A 24,188-nucleotide genomic window follows, 5' to 3' on the forward strand; every position below is an offset into this window, starting at 1 on the left:
CTCCTCATGGATTGTTAACTTTGGAAAAGATGCACAAATACCTATTGAAGGCAGAGTGGATCATCATGGGATTTCCATTCCACAGGAATAGCTGTATTTCATTTTGGCCAGGGAAGAGTTTTCCATTTCATCCTTTTTTCTCTAGCTTTACTGTAGTTTATTGAAATGACAAAATTAAACACTAATTTCATTGAAACACGACATTTATGTAATTTTGCAGTTAATTTGTGATGCAGTTGATAAATTCTTATACAATCCTTTAATTTTGTTTAGTCAGCATTTCCCCAAGGGAGCATTTTCGGTGGGAAATTTTTAACACTAAGATGAAAGGCTTAGGCTGGTGTTCAAGGTGGAAATTAGGATCATGGGGCAGTCAGTCTGCTTGTCCAGAGCTGAAACTTCTCCACATGGCCTGGTGGGTACTCAGGAGATGTGACCAGAGGCATCCCTGAGTTTGCACCCATGTTGTCCTATTTAAAAAAAAAAAAATTACCCTTTAAAATATAGCCTGTAAAGATGTTGAAAAATGAGCCAGCGAAGATGTTGAAAAGTCAGCTGAAAAATGAAAAATAAACACGCTAAAGTGAAAACATATGGCAGGTGCAAGTTATATGCAAACTTTGTAATGAATTCTGAAAATATACTTGAAGAATGAGAATTGCAAGTGTTTCTAGTCTGGATGGCACATATTAAGGATCACTCCTGTGTGCTCCATGATGTTTGCCAGATCTAAAAGCACAGTTATGCTGATGAACTTCATTAATCATTCAATACCCTGAGCTTAATAATAGGCAAGACTGTTGGTAGTGTCAAGTCATTCTCTAAATTGTGCTTAACTGTTTCAAATGAGGGATGGAGGAACTGGCTGCAGTAACTAAGCCTGAACCTGCATTCAAAGCAAACACAAGTTTCAGAGATTTGTGGATGATCAATTATCACTATTTTTTGGTTTTAAGTAAGTCTTGCTTTCCACATCTCACAAGCTGATGTCTCTTCTCAGGACTGGAAGCAAACGCGCCAAAATTCCATTTCTTTGTTTTTTCTGGCAATTTCAGATCAGGAATTACTGCACAATTTCCAGCCTCCTATAGCAGACCAAAGAGACTGTGCCAAGTTGGCATAATTACAGGAACCCAACCTCCAGCCCTTCCCCTTTCGCTCAGCCACGCAGCAGCGCATGGTCACCTCAATTTGCTCTTAACGTGTCCTTCTGCTTTCTTTCCTCAGAGCTTTGTCATCCGTGGTGGCTTTAGGAGCTAACATAATCTGCAACAAGATCCCAGGCTTGGCCCCTCGGCAGCGCGCGATCTGCCAGAGCCGCCCTGATGCCATCATTGTGATCGGGGAAGGGGCGCAGATGGGAATCAATGAGTGCCAGTACCAGTTCCGCTACGGCAGGTGGAACTGCTCTGCCCTGGGAGAGAAAACAGTCTTTGGACAAGAGCTTCGAGTAGGTAAGGGTGTCTCTAATGTGGTGCTGTGGGGATCTGGTTGGGGTGGTTTTCTTTTACCTTTCTTGCTATGGTCCTGCAAGGGTTTATAACCCTCAGAGTTCAACAGTGATGCTCCCAGAACAACTGTGTGTTTCCACCCACTGAAAAATAACTGGCAAGAGACACAAAACCTCCAGGGATTTGTAGATGAAGTCACTAATATCTTTGCAACTTCAGCCCCAGCAATGGCCTCGTTGGCTGTGAAGCCATCCAAGGTCACAGCTCAACTGTTGTCTTGATACAGGTTGCCATAACTGTGGTGAATATTATGGCCAATCAAAAATGAACTAAAAGCAGCTCAGAAAAATCCCTTTGCAGACTTCCCAGAAGCTTAAGTAATGGGAGAGTCCCAAATAATTGATGGAAGTACAGTTCATACGACACTGGCCTTCCAATATGTGGCAGTGATACATTTTGGTGTTGCTATCATACTGTAAAGAAAATACTGCAAATGATTTGAGGCAGGAAACCTATTCAAAGAAAATAATACATGGCCTTGGCCTGACAAGCTGTTAGCTGGCAGAAGTTAAATCAATACCTTTCCATTTACCCTATGTCTGATATTATTTCACAGGGGAGATTATGTAAATCTTTTTCCAGCACTGAGGTCACTATTTTCCTCATCACCCAGCTGGGTATCCTTAGCCTATTCCTGACCTTTTCTCTCTCCCCCAAGAGCTGCCCACTCTCCCATGCTCTCTGCTGCTTTGGTCTGGCATAACTGTAATGTGTGGCTCTCCCAAGGGCACTCAGTGATACCATCCAGCTTCTCAGTGGGGCTGTAGCCTGTTCTTCTTGTGTCCCATTTTTCTTTGAATTTTTTTTTTAATTTGGTGGTTCGGGTGAGTCTTGTGCCTCCAACACAATTGAGAGTGGTCAGACATCAGATCTCGTTAAAACTGTACGAAAAAAAGCATAATATTTAATTTCTTCTGTGCAAAGAGGAATCGACTCACGTGGTGCTTGGGTTGTTACTGGTGGTCAAGGCTTCAGGGTTTTTGTCTGACACCCTTATGAAATGAATGCCAAAACCTGAGGTGTGTTTGAGTCAACAAGGGAACCAAATACTTTTGGAAAGGACATCCAAATCTGAGAGTCTGGCTGAGATCTGGATGCTTTAGGGACACAGTGGTTCAGCTGTGAAGTGTTGTAAGCAAATGAATCCATTGGCATCAGGCAATTTACTTACACTGGCAGAGGGTCTGTCATATTCTGTGAGCATTACATTACATTCTCAAGGCATCATATTTAGGAATTAACCTAACTTTTGACTTCTGCCTTCAAATTTCAATGAACCAGAAAAAAATCTAGTCACATGTCTTGACTATTAGAAGAAGCAAAGGCTTTGTCCTCCTTGGTTGTTATTGTTTTTTTGCCTTCGGTTGATATCCAAAATGATGTTACTGCCAGAAAATAGATATCTGCCAAGCATGCTGTACTGCTTCATGCTCTGTTTTCATCTGCCAGGGCTTGCAGGCATGCTCTGACAGGCATGCACCTTAGATAAGTGTGTTGTCTTACCATCTATGAGATCCCTCATGGCCTGAGGAGAGCCACTCTGCAGGGTTGTGCCAGAGTTTGTGTCATCACTTAGCTTTCCAGTGAAAAGGATTTCACTGCTTCTGCTCTCCTCTTCAAGATGAGAACCTTGTGGTGCCTCTTCAGCCCCACCACTGTGCCTGGGGGTAGCAATCCTTTTCACCAGAGAGACTCTTTTCACGCTCCAAAACGTTGCAAGTGAGTGCAGTTCAAATGCCTAAAGAGGACAAGTTGTAGCTGTGCTTTCATTCTCAGTGTTTCTTTGCAAAGTAAGAGCTACAAAGAACAGAAATTATTTGTCATCAGGATGGACCAGCTATCAGGCTGGTCACACTATGCAAAGCTGGAAAGACTCAGGGTTTTCTTGAGCCACTGTTCAAGCCATATTTGCCAAAAGGCTTACCAGACTCTTGACCTCTTCACTGAACCTGGGTGGTTTCTTGCAAGTCTGAAATTACTGATGTGGAATTCGGTGGGTTCTTTTATGGGTTAACCCAAATCCATATGATGAATCTTGGCTGTTGCTGCTGAGTTCTGCTTTGACATTTGTTGGGTGTGAAACCACACGGACTCTAACTGATGGAGAGGGTTTACATGACCCTTTCCAGCCCAGCCAGATGAGTTCTGTGAAGGTCTATAAAAGATCCCATAATCCACATGTCTTTATTTTTTTTTAATTAGTGGAGTAGCACCCAGAGATGACCAGGTCAGTACCCAGGAAAAGGATAGGGTTTTAGGAAGTGGTGTTATTACACTAGTGGGGCGGAAAAAGGTAAAAAATGGACAAAGATTTTAAACCCCCCCTACTTGTAAATCCAAGATACTTTTAAGCATAAATATTCACATAACAGAACACATCCATGTCTGACACATACAGAAACACTAAACCAGCCATTTGGTTGTGCCTGAACATCCTGAAGAAAGGATTAACACAAAAAAAGACAGGCATGTTTTACACTTCACCCCAAAGGAAAGCTTTGCCCCAGGTTCACTTGTGGTGAGGAACACTGAGGGCGAGTTATTCAGGGTGGGGAGGGAACATAAACAGTGAAAACATGATGTTAATTTCTCTCTTGCTGCATGGGAAAGAGAGGACCTACACTTTAGACACTGCCCAAGACTCCAGCACTACACTGACAAGTGCAGACTGATGGTTATTCTAATTTGTGTCCTGATGTGACACTCCCCTCCAAAATTCAAAGCAAACCCCCAGACTCACTCAATGCAAGGTTTCTCCAACAGATGTGCATCTGTTGCTACCATCACCTCTCTTGGGTGCCTTTATGTTCCACCCATGCATATCTTCCACCCACCAGCCAGCCAGAAGCCATGACACAGGGACACATGTCCCCCCTTGGGACCTCTGGGACCCTACAGTGCCAGGGGAAGTCCTCAGTTTGTTAGCTAAGGTCTAAGCTGGATCAGGGAGGAGCTTCCAGGAGGTACTTCAAGGAGGTACTTCAAGGAGGTACTTCAGTGAATGAGGGCTGCAGCACCAATACAGTATATGAAATCTGTATTAAAAACAACTGAAATAGTCCTGAGGATGGAACAACAAGGGTAGAAATGATGGTAGGCATGGGGCATTCGTGTTGGTGTAACAGATTTATAGCAGCCAGAGACAAAAAGTGACAGAGAAGTCTAAATTAGCAGCATGAACAAAGGCTGTAGCATGGGATGAATTAGCCAAGCATTATGTATAGCTTATTTTGGTGTATTTATAGCTGGGAACTTTTCCACAGTCATGCCATCCCCAAAGAAAGTCAGTCCTGAGCTCACTTTACTCATCCTGTCCTTGTACACACTTGTATTTGTCACCTTTCTGCACTCATCCCTAGTTTTCATGCCAGCTTCTCACATAATCTTCTGTCCTCTCCACTAATTCTTCATGCTTTAAGCCTCTTTAAAGATTTCTCCATGAACAAATGGATTCAAAAATTAAAACGAAAAAGTTGAAAAACTAATGAAAAAAATGATACATCAAATTGGTAATCATTGTTGAAAGATAATTGCCCTTCTAATATTTTGAAAGCAAGGACCCTGATGTGGATGAGTATAGCCTTTGGTCCTATCAGGGTATTGCTGCAAAAGAGCTCTAGCACTAGGGATTGGTCTCTATTCCCAATGATGGGTGGAGCAATTTGTCATTTACACACCTCTAAAACCTACAGATCATAAGAGCATTGGAAGCAAAGAACTCCACCCCAAAAAAGTAAGCAGTGCAGGTTCTGTAGTATGCAGTCCTAATCGATAACAGAAAGGAAACCTGCTGTTGTTCTTTGACAGTGGATTTTTCTGGCTAATAATTTGTACATTGACCATTTCCACTGCAATCCTTCAAAGTGGAGTGCTTACAAACAGGCAGCTCTTACCACTGCTAAATCCAGGGCAAAATGGAGGTGTTTTGGTGTTTGGAAAAACATATCTGTCAAGATATCAAAAATGATCTGTAGCTGTCTCCTTTCTCAGACTGGTGATGTGGCAAATGATCATGATTTAGCAGTATTTGGCTGTGTCACTGGTGATTTGGGAAATGATTAAACTGGACATCCGACAAGGAAGTATTAACAAATAGGTCAAACCCAAGGGAGTTCTGAAGGTTGTTTTTTTTGGTTTTGTTTTGGTTTTTTTTTAATGTCTTACCTTTGTATTGAGCTGTAGTTTCCTGGTGTGTTGAAAGGATTCCTTTGAGGGGAAGTTACAGCTCTGCTTGCTGAGGATGTTTAGGAGAAGAATATCTTAAGAAGTTTCTTGTCGCTTCCCATTCACTCAACTTTTGATCCACTCTCCAGGCAGCAAGGGGGAAGGATAGGAAGAGAACACTACAGTTTTAGAGACAAACAAAATCTGTGCATGGACTTTTTTAACTCCCAGGTGAGGAAGACTTTTGGCAAACACAATCAGAACATAAACTTGAATGTCACAGCTCTCTACAAGCATGCACTTGTGCACATGTGCAAATAAACTGTGGAGAGGATGGATAATTCCAAACAGAAGTCTAGGAAAGGGAGGGGGACAACTTCTGAAGGAGAGATACTCATAAACAGCAGTGATTCTTGCTCTGTTTGTAGTGGAAACAGGTAACACTGTAAGTCCACTCTCAATCCCATGTTTTAGCCTCAGGCTGGAAAAAACACAGGAATTGGACATGAAAGATATCTAAGTGATGGCATAATGGAGAAATGGTTGGCATCCTATCATACATGCTTGGGGGGTGTCAGCCAGTAAATTATTCTTGGTTCAGGCCATATATAGACTTAATAAAATTTGGATTCCACATATGAATCCAGTCATTTTTATTCTGGGCTATGATGATGGTTTAACCGAGATGCCAAATGTTCATAAAAACTTCCTACCAAAAATGGGAGGAGTAGAGAGGCTCATTATTCTCCAAAAATGGATATTCGAGTCCAAGCAGATGGATTAATCTAGCACAGTAGTGTCTAGTGCGGTATGAGTTGGCCAACTTGGAGAGCTTGACTTCCAGTGTGAGCAGAAAACTTCCAATCCATGAAGACAGGCAGCATTCTTAGGAATGCTTTACGACCATAGTTGTGCTTTAATGCTATCAACAAGTCAATAACGGGAACCATAAATGAATCCAGACAGTTTGCTAAAGTAAGTACATTTCTAGCTCACTTTTTGCCTTTATTTCCTCCTGACATTTCTTTCTCTGCTACTTTATGTTCTCATTTTCAATTTTTTAAAATCAATTTATGTTGTTTGCTATATATTTGTTAAGGGTTAGTAATATTCATATATCAGGTTGACTGTATGTTTATTATTCTAACATCTGTGTATTTATTATGGGAAAATCTATCTTTATGAACTTGCACTATATCCAATAAAAACAATATGGGGGAAAAAAGGAATTGTACAGCTGGAAACAATTTGGAGGGGGAAAATGAGTTGGAATTAGATTATTTTAAATATGATACAGAGCAGGGTACACACTTCACTGACGGAAAGGCAGTAATTATCTTTGTCATAGCAGTAGGTGCTATGATTGGTTTAGGCATTTGTCAGCTATGGGGAACCTCAATTGCACAGTGGCTTTTGGACCTAATGTGGAAAAATTTCAGGGTTTTTGTTGTTGTCATATAGCATAGGCCCAGACAACAATGTCCTTTGAGCATTCAAGCAACTGAGCAGAGAGAAATTTGTTTGCAGTAATTTGAACTAGATGTCTCTGTTGGTGCTAGGATATGGTAAAAAAACCCTCCAGTGTGAGGGGTGGCTTCTCAGGGCATTGGCATCAGCTTTCAGCTCCTAGGGCAGCAGGCTGTCTGGGATTCCAGGAGAGGTGCACAGGATGCATTTAATGGGCTGCAATTATAAAATAATCTGCACCAAGGATGTGTGCAGCTCCAGAAGACGATGTAGGACTAGTACAAAATGTGTCTTTATTGCTCAGGTAGCCAACTTGGAGTGACTGCCAATGTCCATCTCCCAAGATTCCATGTGGAGTCATTGCATTTGCACGTTTGATTTAGTTAAACTACAAATACCATGGTGAATTTAATGATCTGTGGCTGAAGCAAGCGTAACTCCTAATAGAAGCACAGTGATGCATAACAAGATGTATATTTCTTGTTTATTTGGAAAGGGAGAGTTTTCTCATTATTAGCCTGAATTAAAAGAAACTAAATAACAAGACATGTATGATGAACCATCTCCCCTAGCAGCTGGGTAACTGGCTGGCAGGTAGAGACAGGCAGTAAAGAGGTAAAAACCCCAAAATCTGGGGACTTCCTCTGTATGCTTGTGCTTTCCTGTGTGCAGGAAAGATTTACCACACTGCAAACAGTCATTGCAAAGCCTTCTCCTAAAATGTCTCAAACACCACCTTTATTTTCACAAGTAGCATGTTGTTGCTGGAAGGAGAAACTAAAGTATATTTAACCTTGAGGCTGTCCAGTCTATTTGTTCTCACTTAGTAGCTCCACATGAGTGCAGCAGGATTTTGGTGTGTCAGTGAGTATCCCAAAAGTGGCCTTACAGAGGCAGAAAGGCCATGCTGGAGCAAAGCTGGGCTGCTCCACCCCAAGCCCTGAGTTATGCTGCAGGCAGGGAGGTGAATCCTCAAAGGCAGAACAGTTTCCTCAGTGCACTTCATCTCGAGTGAAAGCTGAACTCCAGGGAAAAGGTGTGATAGTGGAGTAGGAACAGAGCAAAGTATGGGAGAAGGCATTTCAGTTTGCATTATCATCTTGGGGGGAAATTGAGGAGTTGATTCAAACAGTTCATACTTTCTGACTGTAGAGGGGTGGATAAGCTTTTTACCATAACAACTAAGACAGTAATCCAAACCAGCATAAGAAAATAAACCTCCCAGCTGCTGGTAGCTGAGGTTGCAAAGGGGCAGTAAAAAGACTGTGAAACAAGTAAGGTGCTAAGAATTTGTATTCTTTTAACTAAGGAGGCAGGCTATTGTGGGAGTGGTAGGTTCAGGCTCTTCTTAATTTCTGTCGTTTGCATGTTTGTAGAAAAATTATAGTATCTTTTTCTTGTAAAAAAGTACTGTGGTTATAAAGAAAAATCCTATTTTTGAGAGGATGGAGGATTTCCAGCTTGATGAATCAATTTGAATATTTTTGAGTGATAATTTCTCTGTGCTTTAAAAATTTCCTAGATGCCAGGACCTCATAATGAATCAGAGAGGCCTTAGTAATGTTTTCAAAACACATTTTAAATCATAGAAGAAAAGACAAACATAAATGGACAGTACCATTTGTAAATTATGAGTTGACAAAAATAAATTTTATTTGACTTTACCAGAAAAAATGTCAGTTTGCTATGTGAATTTTATAATCTCTATTTCTTTGTCTCCCTATAAAAGAAATAAAAACATATATAGTCTGTAGCATATAATAATTTCCAGCCATGAAGAGACAGATTTTTATGTATCTTATCTTCTCCTCTTGCTAGTCTTTTTTTTTCTTTTACTGTTTAGTTCAAGTATAGCTCAATTGTGTTTTCTCTTCCCTCAAGGGTCATGAGTGTGAAGAATAGTATAAATTCTCTTCAATTAAAATGTTCTTGTTGCCATTTAAATATTTACCTATTTGGCAGCAGGCTCTCTTTAAAAGGTAGATATCCTTATTCCAAACACAGCACTAATATGGAAATGCAATTACTTGTGAACTCTGTGGCTTGCAGCTGGATGATGAATGGTGCTTATTGATCCGAATGAAATCTGGAATTTCCATTCTAAGGAAAGGGCTTCTGTTTCAGTGCAGATTTTCTTGGAACAGGTGCTTTTCTGTAGACATTTTCAAATTTAAATGCACTGACATACCTGACTCTGAGCAACTCCATTTTTGCTGACAGTGGACTTAATTTTAAATTCGTTCTGTGCATTGATGTAAATTAATGCCAAGAACTGTAAGTGGGGAGACTGAAGTCTCTGGATCTCTGAAACTCTGCTCTCACATCCTCGCATGAGTATTCTGGGATGTAAGGTTCCATAACACTGCTCAGCTTGGTATGAGACATCATGGAGCACAACACTGTCTTCCTGTGTGACCTTAAACCCCAGATCCCCTGGAAAACCCATGGAATGGCACGGGGATGGGGTCAATACATCTTTCCCATTGTTCAAAACTAAATGGATCTTTTTTGTTGTATGAAAAAGAAACATTTTTTTGGGGGGGGAAGGGGTAGGTGCTTATAGGTCTTGGCATTTGATCATCCTGCTGTTTATGTGCTTAGGTGTAGTGTAAAGGGTACAGCTATATGTGATGGCCTTGGGTCTGTGATGAACATTTCCTGCTCAGCACTGGCCAGAACAAAAGTCCTCTTCTCTTTTAGCTTGCCTGTAGCTATTCAGGGTAACATTTTCCATATTATTTTTCTGGTTTCCCTTGGGATGAGTGAGTCAGAGATCCTGTGGAAAAGATAGTATGCAAATTCTAGGCTATGATTTAGTTGAATACTGTACCAAAATTTGGACAGAGGGCTAACTTTGCATAGCAGCTTTAAGCTTGGCATTTCCTTAGTTCCAAGGAACATTAATGTTCATTTAGTGCCATTTTTTCATGTCTCTTTTTAATAAAATTGCTGAGTACAAATGTTCCACAGTGTGCTGACTCATTAATTACTTCAGCACCCCAGTCCTATTGGACAATGACTTACAATAGTGCATGTTTAACCAGGAAGGCAAATGACATTTAAAGTGAAATAAAGTGGTGCTGGGATTAATCCAAAAGGACAAGGGCCAAATTCTTGTCCTATTGCTGTCAGTAGAAATTTTGCCACTGGTTTCACCAGAGCCACTGAAAAGGCTCCTGCCTTTGGTTATGAGCAGAAGTTGAAAGTGAAGCTGCATTTCATAGAGGGACTCAGCTAAAACCCAATAGTTAAATGGCAATCAACCATACAATATTTGACTTTTGAAGTACAAAGCAGCTTTGCAAACAGGCAGGTGCTGCCAAACCTTGCTGCTGCAGGGGAAGTTCTTTACAGAGGTGACAGGGAGTGCAGGACAGCACCTGCTGGTTCTGATCCTCCAGTTCCTTGGGGTTCTGATGACTCTGGAGATTCCCTGAGCTTTACTACTGCGGTTAACTGTGTTGTCAAAATCTCTTCCCTAGAATCACAGATGACAGCTTTGGTCATCCAGTCCGACCTCTACATCAAACAGGACAGACTAAACATAGCATTAGACTTCAGAGTTACATGTGTAGCAGCATCCCTCCCTTTCCTCCTCTGTTCTTAGGGCTAGGTTCTGTTTGGCAAACCATCTGTTTCTAAATTGAAAAGCTTGAAATGCAGAGAGAGGCATGTACAAGCAATACAAAAAACACAGCATTTGTTATCTGCACATTTTGGTTTGCAAACAAATGTTTGAGCATTCAGGATTAGGTCACTGATCCATGCAGTTTGCCATCGTGCCTCCAGTCACAAGCAATTTCTTTTCCTAAGGAAGTGGCTGGTGTATTGCAAAATATTACATCTGACAAATACCTCATTTTCTAATTGACAAAATTTCCTTCGTGCGTATCATGCTTGACTTTTTAGCATTGGATTAAATTGTGCATGACTGCAGTTTATTTCTTATGGATGTTCATACTGTGAAGTATAATATTATTGTTACTGATAGAAGAGGGAAATTAAAACTAAAGAAATAAAGCAAGGAAGCAAGAGGACTCTAAAATCTATTATTTGGAGGCTTGAAAAAGTGAATTTAGCATTGTAGTTCTAAGGTAGTCATTCCCACAGGATTCAAACTGGCCATTGACTCCAGCCATGCTTTTTTTACCCAATATGTGCTTAACTTTGAACCCTCCATTCTAAGCACTATTAAAGAGGCTTTGAAAGTGTTTCATTTTAAAGGCAGGACCAAGTGGTTTGCAGAAGTCACGATGAAAGCCAGAATGCAATATCAAGCTGATGATGGTCCTTCTGCCCATCCCAGATCCACTCAGAGTGGACCTAGGAGACTATTTTTAGCCACAAGTGTAATTTGTTGCTATCTATAATGCTCTCTCCACTGCAGAAGTTCAAACTCCAATTCTGGGATTCTGTGAGAAAGATGATCCCCGAAACTTAGCCAGTGTCAGTTAACTGGGCTTGAATTAGTGAGGAGTCTCTTTGGTTTGCTCTCACCCCAGAAAGCTCACTGGTGCACTGGGAGAAGGCACTGCTATCTCTACACAGAAATTCAACAGACATGCACTGAACTGCTGTAGACTTCATAGCTCTATTCAGGTTGCTAAAACAAAAAAAAAAAACACGTTTACTTATGGATCATGACTAATTTTTACCTGTTCCCTCATTTCTTCACCAAAATATGGAAACTCATTTTCTGTCTGATTCATCTTCCAGACATCCTCTTGAGATCTCCACTCTAAGTCCCATCAGACATGGTCAGTGCAACCTTGCAGTTTCTGAGGGAAATGGCTCAAGAGGTTGCAGTGGTTTCTCTCTGCTGCTGAACTAAAGGGTTTCAGACAACAAAGGCAGAAAAATTAGGAGCCCCTTCCCCACTTCTTTCCTTTGGCCCAGTTTCACACCACACCATTCCAGGCATGTGCATGAGATGTCTGAGATAGGAACCTAGTCAGCCTGTATTCCTTGTATGGTCACAGAACAGGGAGAAATGGTTCAAGAGGGTGATTTGGATCTTAATTCAACTGCACAATGGTCCCTGTTGCCTATCCTAGGAGTTTAGACTCCCTTAGTACCTAATTTCTGTTTATGTATGAAATTTTTCCATCTCTACATATGTTTCTCAGGGGAACACGTGATCCCCTCATATAGTCAGACCTGCTCCACACAGCAGACATGGAAAATTGATCCTCATAGAAAGTCCTACCTATTCTTAGCACTCAACCACCAGTAGTACCTGCAAAAGCTGTCTTAGCCGATGACTTTCAGGCAGATACTGGCAAAACCCAAAAATAAATGCTGCAACCCCAGGCATAGCTCCACCACTGCTCTTTGGAAATTTAAGAAGTTGGAGTCCAAAATTACCACCAGATGGTGCACCTATTTAGCAAGTGACAGAGACATGTTCCACAAAAAATGGAAGCCACAGCCTCCAGCAACCCACCAAGTAGCTTCCCCTGCTGTTTATTCTCAGTTGTGATGTAAATTGAATGTGCTTGAAACATGGACCTGCTGGTCATGCTATCCTGTTACATTTAATATGGAGTGTGTTTTCAATCTCTGTGATGGAAGCCTTTCAGCTGTCTGGCTAGGGATGTGAGGAAGTGGGAAAGAGCACAGCAGACCTCTAAATGCCTGTGAAGGGAGAAGGAAAGAGAAGGGATGGGCCAAGAGCAGGAAAGGTTGGTAATGGTGAAGGGCAACGAGCAGGATCCAAAATCAGAAGTGGCCAGCATGGAGCTCCTGGGCATTGCTGCTTCTGTAGGCTGAGGTGGCTCTGGCTGTCACTGATGGTACTGAGGGACACTTCTGAAGGGTAATCCTGATGCCTCAGTCAATAGTTTGGAAACTCACTAATGCCAATATCCCCAGCAAAACCAGACAGGGTATTTCATGAAGTGCATAGCAAAAGTGCTGAACTTTCCTGAACAGTCAAGTGGGTTTTATTCTCTGACTGCTTCCATTCCTAAGCATTTGGGGTCCTCCATACTCAGAGAAGGATTGGCACAAGTCGACAAGCATTTATTTTCTGCCATATTTCTCACAACGACAAAAGACCATGTGATTGTTTCAACTGGATTTACTGGACATTAATACATTATAGTGTCCAGCACATGAGCAGATAGCTATATCCATTCCACTCTACTCCTTGCTTTAAGGAAAATTCTGAAGTAATAACTAGGTTCCTGGCAATCCTCTCTCATGAACATCACAAAACCTATGCAGTAGAAAATATTGCAACTCATTCCTTTACTTAGGTGGGTCTTTCACTGCTTTCTGCTGTTTTGGTGTGTTTAAAATGATTCCATAAATAGAATTTAGTATATTGCTAGAGAATGATTAATTAAAAAGATTGTTCTTTTAGTTAGAGCTTCATCAGTGAAAATGAACTGAAAATATCCCGAGTGAGAACATTTGAATATCCTTTAACTTGAGAAGTATTCAAGCAGAATGGATAAAATAATTTTTCATTCTCTTTGTCTAAGCTGAGAGGAAAGCATCATATTGAGAAGCTCAATACCATTCCCTTCCTCTCCTTTAGCACATATCCTAGTTCAATGTGAGAACAATCATTTTATGGTTAAAGTGTGCCCCAGGCGATAATGGACTTGTACTCTGCTCCCAGCTGTGTCTTTTCTTGTGACCTTGGCAAGTCACTTCACACCTCAGTCTCTGGAAACTAAAGATGATTAATTTCAGTGAGGAATTGAAATTATTGGGAACTAATCTCCACTTAAACATTTGGGATGTATCCTCAAACAAAGCTGAGTGCTGTTTAACTCTTATCCAAAGAGGAAAGCAAAGGACAGAAATGTCCTTTTTGGAGGAATTTGGTCTTCTAAACAGTGAGTCCAGGCCTGAAAAAAAGACAACAGTGAAAAATCTCAGTAGAAGAGGCCTGGTAGGATTTTTAGCTTGGTTTGAAAAACAAGGAAGTTTGGAAACCTTAGGTAATTGTCCACTCAAATTTCACAAAGGGAAAATACTCAACTAATGTTCAGTACTTACATGTAATATAAAAGAGAGAGAATGAAGCTCACAGGGAGAGCAAATTCTGGTTAGTTATTGTATGTGTGCTGTGATTCTTTGACTAAACCTTCCTGTCTGAGTTCTCTCTTTTCCTAGCTGCTGGTGCACTGTGACATCCTGACACCAGCAATGGGGCATTAACACTTTTCCCTCTTTCCCTTTCTCTTTCTCCTTGCTGTCTCCCATTTTCTTTCACTTCAGCAGTTCAGTAAAGCTGAAAACAAGTTCTCTTCCCTTTTGTTTGCTTTTCCCTTGTCCACTGATCAACCATGTTGCTTTATTTCAGACACTGTAGTATTAACTATAGTATAAACAGAGGCTCTGAGCAGGAGATTTAGCTGGGATTTCCCTGCCCTCTTATGCAACTGAAGGTTCTGCAGCACCCCCTTCTTGTTTGTTTTCAGGGATTAGTGGCAATATTCCACATAGTGCTGACATAATGAGGCAGAAGCTTCACTCAGAAAGGCAAGACACTGTTTTTGAGAGACCCTGAACTACTGTGCTAGTAGGGATGGGCATGGAAAGTTTGAAAGGTGGCAGCTCTACCCTCAGAGCTGAGTGGCAGGAAGATTGCTGATGGGGTTTTTCACACCAGGAAAGCATTTTCATGAGTACTGTCCTCTTCTTGAAGTTGGATTCAAAGTGTCTGCATGGAATATCTCACATAGCAGAGTGTGCATGCTGTCAGTTTTTGTTAACCAGAGGAACATGACATCATGTGATAGACAAAAACTCTACTTGGTACCATATAGCCTGATCCAAAACTTTTCACGTGAAACATTCGTTTTGTTTTGGTTTTAAGACATTTGCCTTTCTAACTGGTCTGCTTTAATTAGAGCTCAACCTGAACCACAAACGATAGATTTGAACTTTCCCAGAGTTCAGCAGTGTTCGGATCTGGCTTTTGGTTTGGCCCATCACAGAAACAGGGGTCAGCTCCAAAGTTCAGATGTGGAAAGGAGCTGCTGCAAAGCAGGGGGCTGGAAAGGTTATTTATTGAGACCCATATATTGCTTTAATGGGGGATTTGTAGTAGAGACACTTGCTACTGGTTTTTAGAAGCACTAAAGCAGCATCTTGAAGACTGCTGTTAATACCAATCTATTTATTGAAATCCTCATGTACAGCAGAAAGGGTCTTGTTCCTCCTGTCCTGCTCCTGAAGACTGGATCCTCCACTGAATTTGGAGTACCTTAAAAACCTAGAAATATTTCTTATCTTTGTTTAAAACTCACAATTTCTAGCATATAGTGCTTAAAGTAGTTGACTGTGGGCTAGAAATTTGATCTTCTTATTTTTATAAGATTTAGTTTTTCAGCAGATAACTTGCAGGGCTGTTATGGCATCTGCCTTTGTCAATCTCTTGCAGGTGTGGATCAGCATTTTAGGGTGAACTCGCTCAGTACATGGCAAGACACAAGCTTAACACAACACAAATAATAAACAGCAACCACTTTCTGAGCTGGAAAGGCTCAGATTAGTCATTGATTCAGTATAATCATGAGTCCTGAGAAGATTCAGAGAACCCTTCCTTGTTTCTGTGAATCTTGTCACTTCCTAACTCCTGTCAGGACCAGAAACTCCAGAGCTGAAAAGAAAGACTTTGCTCTTGTGATGCTTCCAGACTCATTTAGCAAAACCAGAGAGGTTTGGATCAGAATCTAAACTTTGTGTATTTATCCAAACCCCTCTGAGCTCTTTGCTCTTTTAAATCTCTTTCATATGTGTGATTTGTGCTGTGTCTTGCTCCCTGGGGTTACAAATGTGACTACCAGGCAAAGACCCTTTAAACACCAGGAGGGGTGGACATCATTACTGACTGCCTCTCCTCCCAGCAAGATGTACAGGCAAGTCAGATGTATCAGCAAGGTGAATGCAGCCACACAGGCAGTGTAAAAGAGCTTTTGGAAAATATCTAAGCAAATTCAAAAGCAAGTTTCAACCCAGCCCTTCCACCAGAGCTCTCTCATTTGTTCTCCACAAACTCTGAGAGAGGACTGCAGCCACTTGCAGAGCTCCTGCCCAGCCTGAGCCTGAGCCTGGGAGATGTGAGCTCTGGGCAGTCAGCAGAGCAGAGCACAGGCACAGCCCCTGTGCTGAGCCACCAGGGAAGGGCTGGGTGGGGTGGGCTAGAGGCAGACAGGCACAGATGCTGCCATGGGAGAGATCAGAGAGTGGGAACATCCCAAACAGCCCCAGAACACTCACTGCTGTCTCACCTGCCAAACTCTGCCTTGCCAAGAATGCACCAAGCACATGAAACCCCCCATGCTACAGAATGGGTCACCTGTGACTGTGCTCACTGCAGACTCACTTGTAGAATTGGACATACTGAGTTGGTCCTCTAGGGTGTCCTGCCAGGCATGGAAATCATTCCAGGAATTTATGTGAGCCACAGATTTGTAGGACAGCCTTAATACAGAATTGTGCTCCAGGAGACAATCCAACAGCAATTCCCAACAAATGCAGCAAGAACCTCTGCTATGCTCCTGTGCAGAATTTTTACAGAAAAAGTCAACATTCTGGTATACTATTTGATGCAAATTATTTTTCTTTTTTTTGTTAAACATGAGTCTTTGTTTATGTCCATACACTTTTTAAGAAGACCAAAGTGTCTTCTGCACTTTTTGAAGAGCAGAGTCACCAGACAAGAAGACATAACAATTTCTGTGCCTGGAAAGTGCTGTCCTAGGCACACAGGAGCTGTTTCTCCATGACCAGCAGCCTGAAATGCTTTTCAGAGCCCCCAGTCTGGCTGTCACCATTCCTCAGTTTGGGCAGTATGTCCTCCATGTTCACTGCTCTTACCACAAGATGTTGTGTAGAACAAAGTATTTCTAGATATCATCAATTCGTAGTTATTTGACATAATGCTCCTCTTGTGTTGCTGTTGCAGTGAAAATTAAAACATCAGTGGTTATTTTGTTTTATGATATCTGTCTGGAATTGGATTGGAAATCTGAAAGATAATTTAAATAAATACATATTTATTAGACCTTCCCTAGATCACGTAGATGCCCAATATATGTGATTCAGTTTAATAACAGATACTGCTGCTCTTCATAGAACTTAAAAAAAAAATGTTATGACTAAGTAGTATTAGGACTTTATTTTATATAAACTCCTGCTAATGCTGTACTTGATAGAACCAAGTTAAATGATACTGAACCACCCCCCCCAACCTAGAAAAATACACTAGAAAAAGTTCTGTTATATTTATTAGAATGTCTTTTTTTGCTAATCAGTTAAATCAACAAAGTCATCTCCTGGCTTTTCATGTAAGGAAATCTTTTTTCCCCAGTCAGAACATTTTAAGGGTGGGCTCTCCTTTTCTAAAACCACCATGTCCCCTCAGCAATTACACTCAGATGATTGCTGCCAGCATAATTGGAAAGACTTACTGTGCAGGGAAATCTGGCTTAACTCTGATGGGATAAGTTTAGACTCTCTCCCTTTCTTTGCATTTTCTACTCCCAGTTTTGGGGCTTCCCCATGCAGCTTGATACCTTCTGGGAGTCTTGCTTTTTTGGTTTCTAATTCTCTCAGTGCTTGGTGAGGTTGGATTCCTGTGCCAGCCACATGGAAAATACTATGTGGAAGGACATCTGCAAGAGAGGCTTTAGAGCCAACACCCTGTTGCAGATTTTGCTCTAGGTGGTTAGCTCTTGCCCTATAGATGCAATTAATTTTGCATCCCATAAACCATAGCACCTAGTCTGAAAGCAGTATCTCGTAGCTGCTAAATGTCCTGGGCTACACTTGCTTTTTATGTGTTTCCAAAAGGACGTTTCTAGATTTGTATCTGTCTGTCTGTCTGTCTGTCTATATCTCCCAAGCACTTGAGTGGGCTAACATAAGAAGTGAGTACAAGAGAAAAGTCTATGCTGACAAACAGAACTAGCCTGAAGCTGCACATATCTCATTAGTAGTCAAGAAATGTTATCAATTCCAAATGGGGATGTGAAATCACTTGGTATCTCTGTGAGACAGAAGCAAACAGAACCTCAGCAATTCTTCTGGGAAGACACATTAGTTATTTTTCAGACAGTTATTTTTCAGACAGTTATTTTTTTCTAAATTAAAAGCAAAGGAAGGATGTGGATCCATACTTAGCAGGTATGGCATGTGTGATGTGTGAGTGTGAATGCAAGGAGAGGACTCACCAGCCACGTCCTTCTCTGGCAGGCACTGGGTTGCTGAGCACTGCTGGGTCAGATCCCTGCATGCCTCTCAAGCTCAATAATGTATTGAACCGTGGAAGAGCAGAGCAGAGGATTCCCAGCCCCAGGAGCTGCTGCTTCTCTCTGGGAGAGCTCCTGTCCCTCCATGGACATTCTCCCTGGCTTGAATTTGTATTTTAGTTACCAGTTGAGAAGCCTGCAACTGAATTCCTCTGTTATCTCCCCACAAAAAAGAATCCAAAAAGAGGAAAGCTTGTTATCTTGCAGGTCCTTCTGTCCTCTGGATAAATACCTTAACTTCCTTGTGCCCCTGTGAAAGAGAGGCGATAATATCTCTCTTCTCTTACCCTCTCCAGCTGAAAGATAACTTGCAGCTGCTTAAGGCAAGGACTGCCTTTTGCAGAAACAGATTTGTGTCTAACACCAATTTCATCCAGGTATTGCTCAGATATCTGTAATTAAATAATTCTGGCAAAGTGGCATTGGCTCATTCATAGGCTCTGCGCTATGAGGTAATTATTGCGGTAAAATTTGTGATTAACCAAGCCACTTCACGAAATTCTGAAGCAAGAGCAAAAATTTAATCTGCAGACACACAGAAACTCACCTACAGACACTGGCATACCGAGGAGCTTGGTGCTTAAAATTACCTCTAATTCAGTGGGCCCTTTAGAAGATGCTTTTATTTAATGTTTAAAGCAAAGGACAGGTGTGCACAGTCATTTACAAAGGAATATGGACATGATCACTGCTCCTGGGGATTCTCAGTCTGGGTTGGAAGTGACATAAAATAATAGAAGAAAAGATGACTTCATGCAAATGGCAGTGCAGATTTATTTTTATAGAGGTGCTCTTTAACACAGTACATTTATGTCAGGCCACTGAGATGATTTATTAAAATATTGACCCAGCAAAAAGTCCAGTGAGAATGTGTGGTTCTGGCATGATAATAGCTTTTTCATATTCATGAGTATAATGGAAGGAATGGCAGAGTGTGTGAGAAATGGGGTGCACAGCAAAGTCCAATACAGTCACAAAATCAGAGAATAACTTAGACTTAGAATAACTTAGAGTACATCCATTCTGAACTGATTCACTCACGGAGGGCTCAAGTCTATCAAATCCATGCACATGAAAATCTCAGTGGTTTGGTAGCCACCTGCTCTGCTCTTGTATCCCACTAAGTAGAGCACGGAGTTGACTTGAATGCAAAGGTACTTTAAAAATGTGGTTGGTAGAACTGTGCTTGGTTGTTTCCCCTTTGTTTTTATCATGTAGCAAGCATATTTTCTACTTCTTAAATCAGAGTGGACAATGTTTCCCTTGCTGAGAACCACACAAGTACCTCAGAAACCTTTAACAGGCCATATTATAGTGCAAGAATACTATCAAGAGTAAACCTCAAAAAAAAGAAAAATATGTGCCCATGTAGTTATAGACTCCCTTCCCTTTTCCATGTACATTGGATTTATTCTTCTTTGTGAAATGGCCTTAAAAAAGGAGACACTGTAAATGCATTGTCAAATCCTACATAAGAACTGTTGTTAACAGGTCAAAGCAGTTGAATTATTAGAATAGAATAGAATAGAATAGAACAGAACACAATAGAACAGAATAGAATAGAATAGATAACACATCTGGTTCCTCATAGACCCATTTAATTTAAGGACATTGGTATAGTTTAGAACTCAGTTTCCCTGGGATGCCTTCAGGATTCCATGCTTTCTGGCAAGGGGTGCAAAGAACTTTTTAAAACCCCAGCACACTGCAAGATGTCTCCAGCTGAGCTTTCACATACTATGACATATCAAACCTCTTGTCATCGTTGAAAAGAAAAGGCACCAACCATTCAGCAGGGAATCACTGGGAGCCACAGTGGGACATCAGCAGGTCCAGAAGAGAGCACAAGCAGGAGACGATCTCTCTGCTCCAGCTCTTGCTTCCCACATGCTACCTTGATAGCATTAGCAGCAGCATTGTGGAAACACAGCCAGCTGTGACTCACCAGGCTCTGCTCAAAGGCACAGAGCATCTGGGAATTGCCCCCTCGTGCTCCCCAAGCCATGCTCTCGTGCACTCTTTAAATGTGTGCTCAACACCATGTTCTGCTTTAACTTTGACAAAAACTACCAGTGGTGCTTTGGGACCAGAACTCAATTTCCCCATTTTCTGTAAGAATGGGATACAGTTTTCTTGTTAGGGCTGAGTTGGTAAGAAGTATTTGTTATGGCGAATATTGTTTTACAGCAGGGAGCCCAAAAATTTCCTATTTCTCTGGGCACTGCTAAACATCCTTTCAAAGATTACAGCAAACTCACTAACCTCACAGAAACTGTCCCAGAAAACTTCACCAAGGGTCATGTTGCCAAAAGACAGTCAAAAACACAACAGAATTATGCTCACTGGAACAGAAATGCTGACTATTGTTTAAGGTTGCCAGGACTTAACAGAATAAATTTAGGGGGTAAATTAAGTAAAAAATCCCCGTAAATTCTTGGAAGATGCATTACAGAAATCACTGCGGAAAGTACCACCAAGCCTTTGGAAAAAAACCATGACATTCAAAAAGTGTTTGAAAAAATGTGAAAATCAGAGGCAGAGTAAGCATTTCTTTTTTAACAAGCATGCTTCCAAAAGTATATAAACAATGACAGCAAGAAGCTGCAATAAGGCAAGTGTGAAATAATTCTGGCTGATGTACAGCCCATTCTAGAAGAAGATTTGACAGATCCTGGCACCTCCAACCATAGAAACTTAGTGGGAGCATGGAGATGAAAATTGCTGAATAAGAGAAGAATATGTAAATAAACCATTATGTTATATCACTACACATTCTCAGCTTTGAGATCTGCAGTATTCTCTGTCCTGGCCATGTGTAATTGAAAATAGACACCACAGAGAGCCTAGGACGAAGCTGCTGGAATCACTTGCAACTCCTGCTCTAGCTCTAGTTCAACTAAACAAACCTATGTGGATAAACCAAAATTAAGACTATTTTAGACTTAGCAGAAAATAAGGGGTCTAAGGAGGAGAACTGAAATGAATAAATACTGTAAAGAGAACATTACTAAACATGTCCATGAGCAGGCTCCATCAGATTTGACCAGAAAGCCAGTAACAGATATTCAACCTGTACCAAGTTGAGTGTTCAGGAACTCTTCTGAGCACAGGTGTTGCAAAGGAACCTCACAGCCATGGATGGATATATATCTATATGTCTATATCTGTATATATATACAAATATATATAGATATAGACACTTTTTTTTTTACAAAAGGCTACACAGAAGTCAATGAGTTAGTACTTTGTCAGTGAGTAGGAGATGTAGAATAAAAGCTGATTCACTACTCAGTGGAGTAGACCTCTGAGGAGAGTGCAAACCAAGGATAATAACATCAAGAAGCACTTCTTGCCTCAGATTTCACTAAACAGGTCAGTGCTGAACACATGGTTATAAACCAATGCCATCAACAGAGGAAGACCCTCTGAGCATCAGAGAGCAGTAACTGTCCATGTAGGTTGCTTTCCAGTTAGCTGTTCCTAGAATATTTAATGGAGCCAGTGTAGAACTGGTTGTCCTAACAGCTGCTAGTGCTGAAAACTTGCAGAGAACTTTAATTAAGAAGAATTGAAAAGACAAATCTACTGTCTTTGTCAAAAAAAAAAACCAACAAAAAAACCAAAACCAAAACAAACAACAAACCGAGGAAATAAAAGAAAAGAAAGGAATTGTGGAACCAATCATCTTAACTTCAGTAAATGAAAAAACACATGGGAACCAATCCCCATTTGTAATCTCATAACTAAGAACAAGGAGATGAGTAAGAGTCAACAAGGATCTGTCAAGAGCAAATCATGTTAAACCAATCTAATTTCCTTCTTTGGCCACCCAGAGCCTCAGAGACAGAGCAGAAGCAGTTTATCCCATATATCTTGGACTTAAAGTGAGCTTTTGGCACTGCTTTATATGACATTCTCATAAGAAAAATTAGAACACCCCGCATGGGTACAGACCATCTGGAAATCCTACTTGGGGGGTAGTTATCAACATGGAAGGGTGTGCTGACTGGGTTTCTTGTGATCTGTGCTGGATGTGGTAAGAGTCAGCATTATACACTTGACCAAGAGAATAAGCTGTGCACATTGCATTTGTGAATTATGTCATGTTGGGAAGCACTGCAAGGAACCTGGAGAATGTTGGGGTCAAAATTGAACATGATCATGGAGAAGTGGTCCAGAAAAGAAGAAAAAAGAGTTAAAGCAAAGAAAGAGGAGGCAAATCAGAAAGGCAAATAAAAAGATCTGTACATGGGAATGATCATCTGCACAAATGCAAGATGGGAAACATCTGGTTGTGAGAGCAGCTGCACAGAAGAGTAAGAGTCAAAAGTGTCCTGCTGCTGTGAAAACACCACACTGGCAGGAGCAAACAGGAGTGCAGCATGCAAGGCATAGGAAAAACTCCTTCTAAGGCCCCAAGGAGGCAAAGCCTTAGCTGCAGCACTGCAGCCCTGACCAGCTGGGAGAGCAGGGCTCAGGAGCAGAGCTCTTGGGAGTGCTGGAAAGGACTGGTGATGGAGCACATCTGGGAAGGCAGGGAAGTCCTTACCCAGTTCAAGGCTGCTGCTAGAAGCAGGGAATACCTGACTCTTGGCAGCTCTAGAGAAAGAAGCAGTGGGTTTGCACTCAGAAAGACAGTTTCAGGTTAATGTTAGTGAAATGTGTACCAGTAGGGGTCCTGAGGCACTGGACTAGACCCTGGAACCTCCTCCACTCAAGATCCTTAAGAACAGGCAGAATAAAAGCTGTTGTGAGGAACATATAGGTCTTATTAGCCTATGTCAGGGTTGACAGATTAGAGACCCTCCTGAGCTTCCTGCTCTTCTGCCTTGCTTTTTCCGCCTGTACAAAGTGCTTTCAGTGGCCTTTAGTTCTGACATGCAGCACTGGGTACAGAAATTTAGAAGGACAGAGAAATTAAATTAATCGCTGCTTTTATAAACCAAGAAGGTCAAAGTTAATTACACTGAAAATGCAAATAAAGAATCTGCTCCAGACAGTGAGAAAACTCCCTCTGACTTGTATTGGTCTTGGATGAAACTCAAAAAGAAGAGCCTGCACTATTTTCCTTGAGAATTGCTAATGTGTGTGTTGAATAAAATACAAAATGACAAAGGAAATAAACTTGTCTGTAAAAGTCTTCATCCAACACTACTTAGGGTGCTGTTGTCTGAGTTTTAGTTTACTCATCTAGATGTATCTATTGTCTTTTGCCATAAAAAATGACTCAATCTGTCATCAGCTTACAAGACTTGTTGAAAAGGGTAGGTTTGTCAAAAAAAAAATTTAGTTATGCTGTGGTTCATTTCTGTTTCCCATTGACCCATGTTGTATTGTGTCATACAATCAGTCTGGTGCCTTGTGTAAGTGCATGAGGAATTTGCTTTGTTTAACAACAGTGTGTAATACGTTTTTCTGTCATTGCTGATGCAAGATTTAGGGAACTACTGGCCAAACACTGTATGTTCTGCAGTTTAATATTTCAAGTTAAATTACAGTTCTAATAGCTGACATCCAGTGGCAGCCTTATTCATCTATCTGCTGACATGAGTCATTTCAGGGTGATGTGTGCAATAGCAGAATTCTCATCTAGTTACTCAGACAAATAGATGTCTTGCAAATAGCTGTGGAACAGTTAAATCTTTAACCCTGTGCTCACAGCTGAATGACTGAACATGGATTTGGCCTGTGTGATTCTCAGGTGATAATAGCTCCAGGCTGGAAATACTCTGCTGAATCTGTGCATGTTTGAGTTGGGTAAACTACAGCAAGCGTG

At 41.2% G+C, this 24,188-nt stretch overlaps 1 protein-coding gene across 6 annotated transcripts in view; it reads left to right on the top strand.

Moving 5' to 3' along the window:
* Positions 1-24,188, top strand: part of WNT7B (Wnt family member 7B) — a 94,902-nt gene that overhangs the window by 51,300 nt on the left and 19,414 nt on the right. For all 6 annotated transcript variants that reach the window (XM_085049736.1, XM_085049740.1, XM_085049735.1 and 3 more), the window contains exon 2: positions 1,228-1,454. In XM_085049736.1, coding sequence (XP_084905862.1) covers positions 1,228-1,454 — 227 coding nt within the window. The remainder of the gene's footprint in view (positions 1-1,227; positions 1,455-24,188) is intronic.

This window comes from Lichenostomus cassidix, chromosome 1Ab (assembly GCF_008360975.1).
Source record: "Lichenostomus cassidix isolate B80296 chromosome 1Ab, HeHo_3.0, whole genome shotgun sequence".
NCBI classification, from domain to species: Eukaryota; Metazoa; Chordata; class Aves; order Passeriformes; family Meliphagidae; genus Lichenostomus; species Lichenostomus cassidix.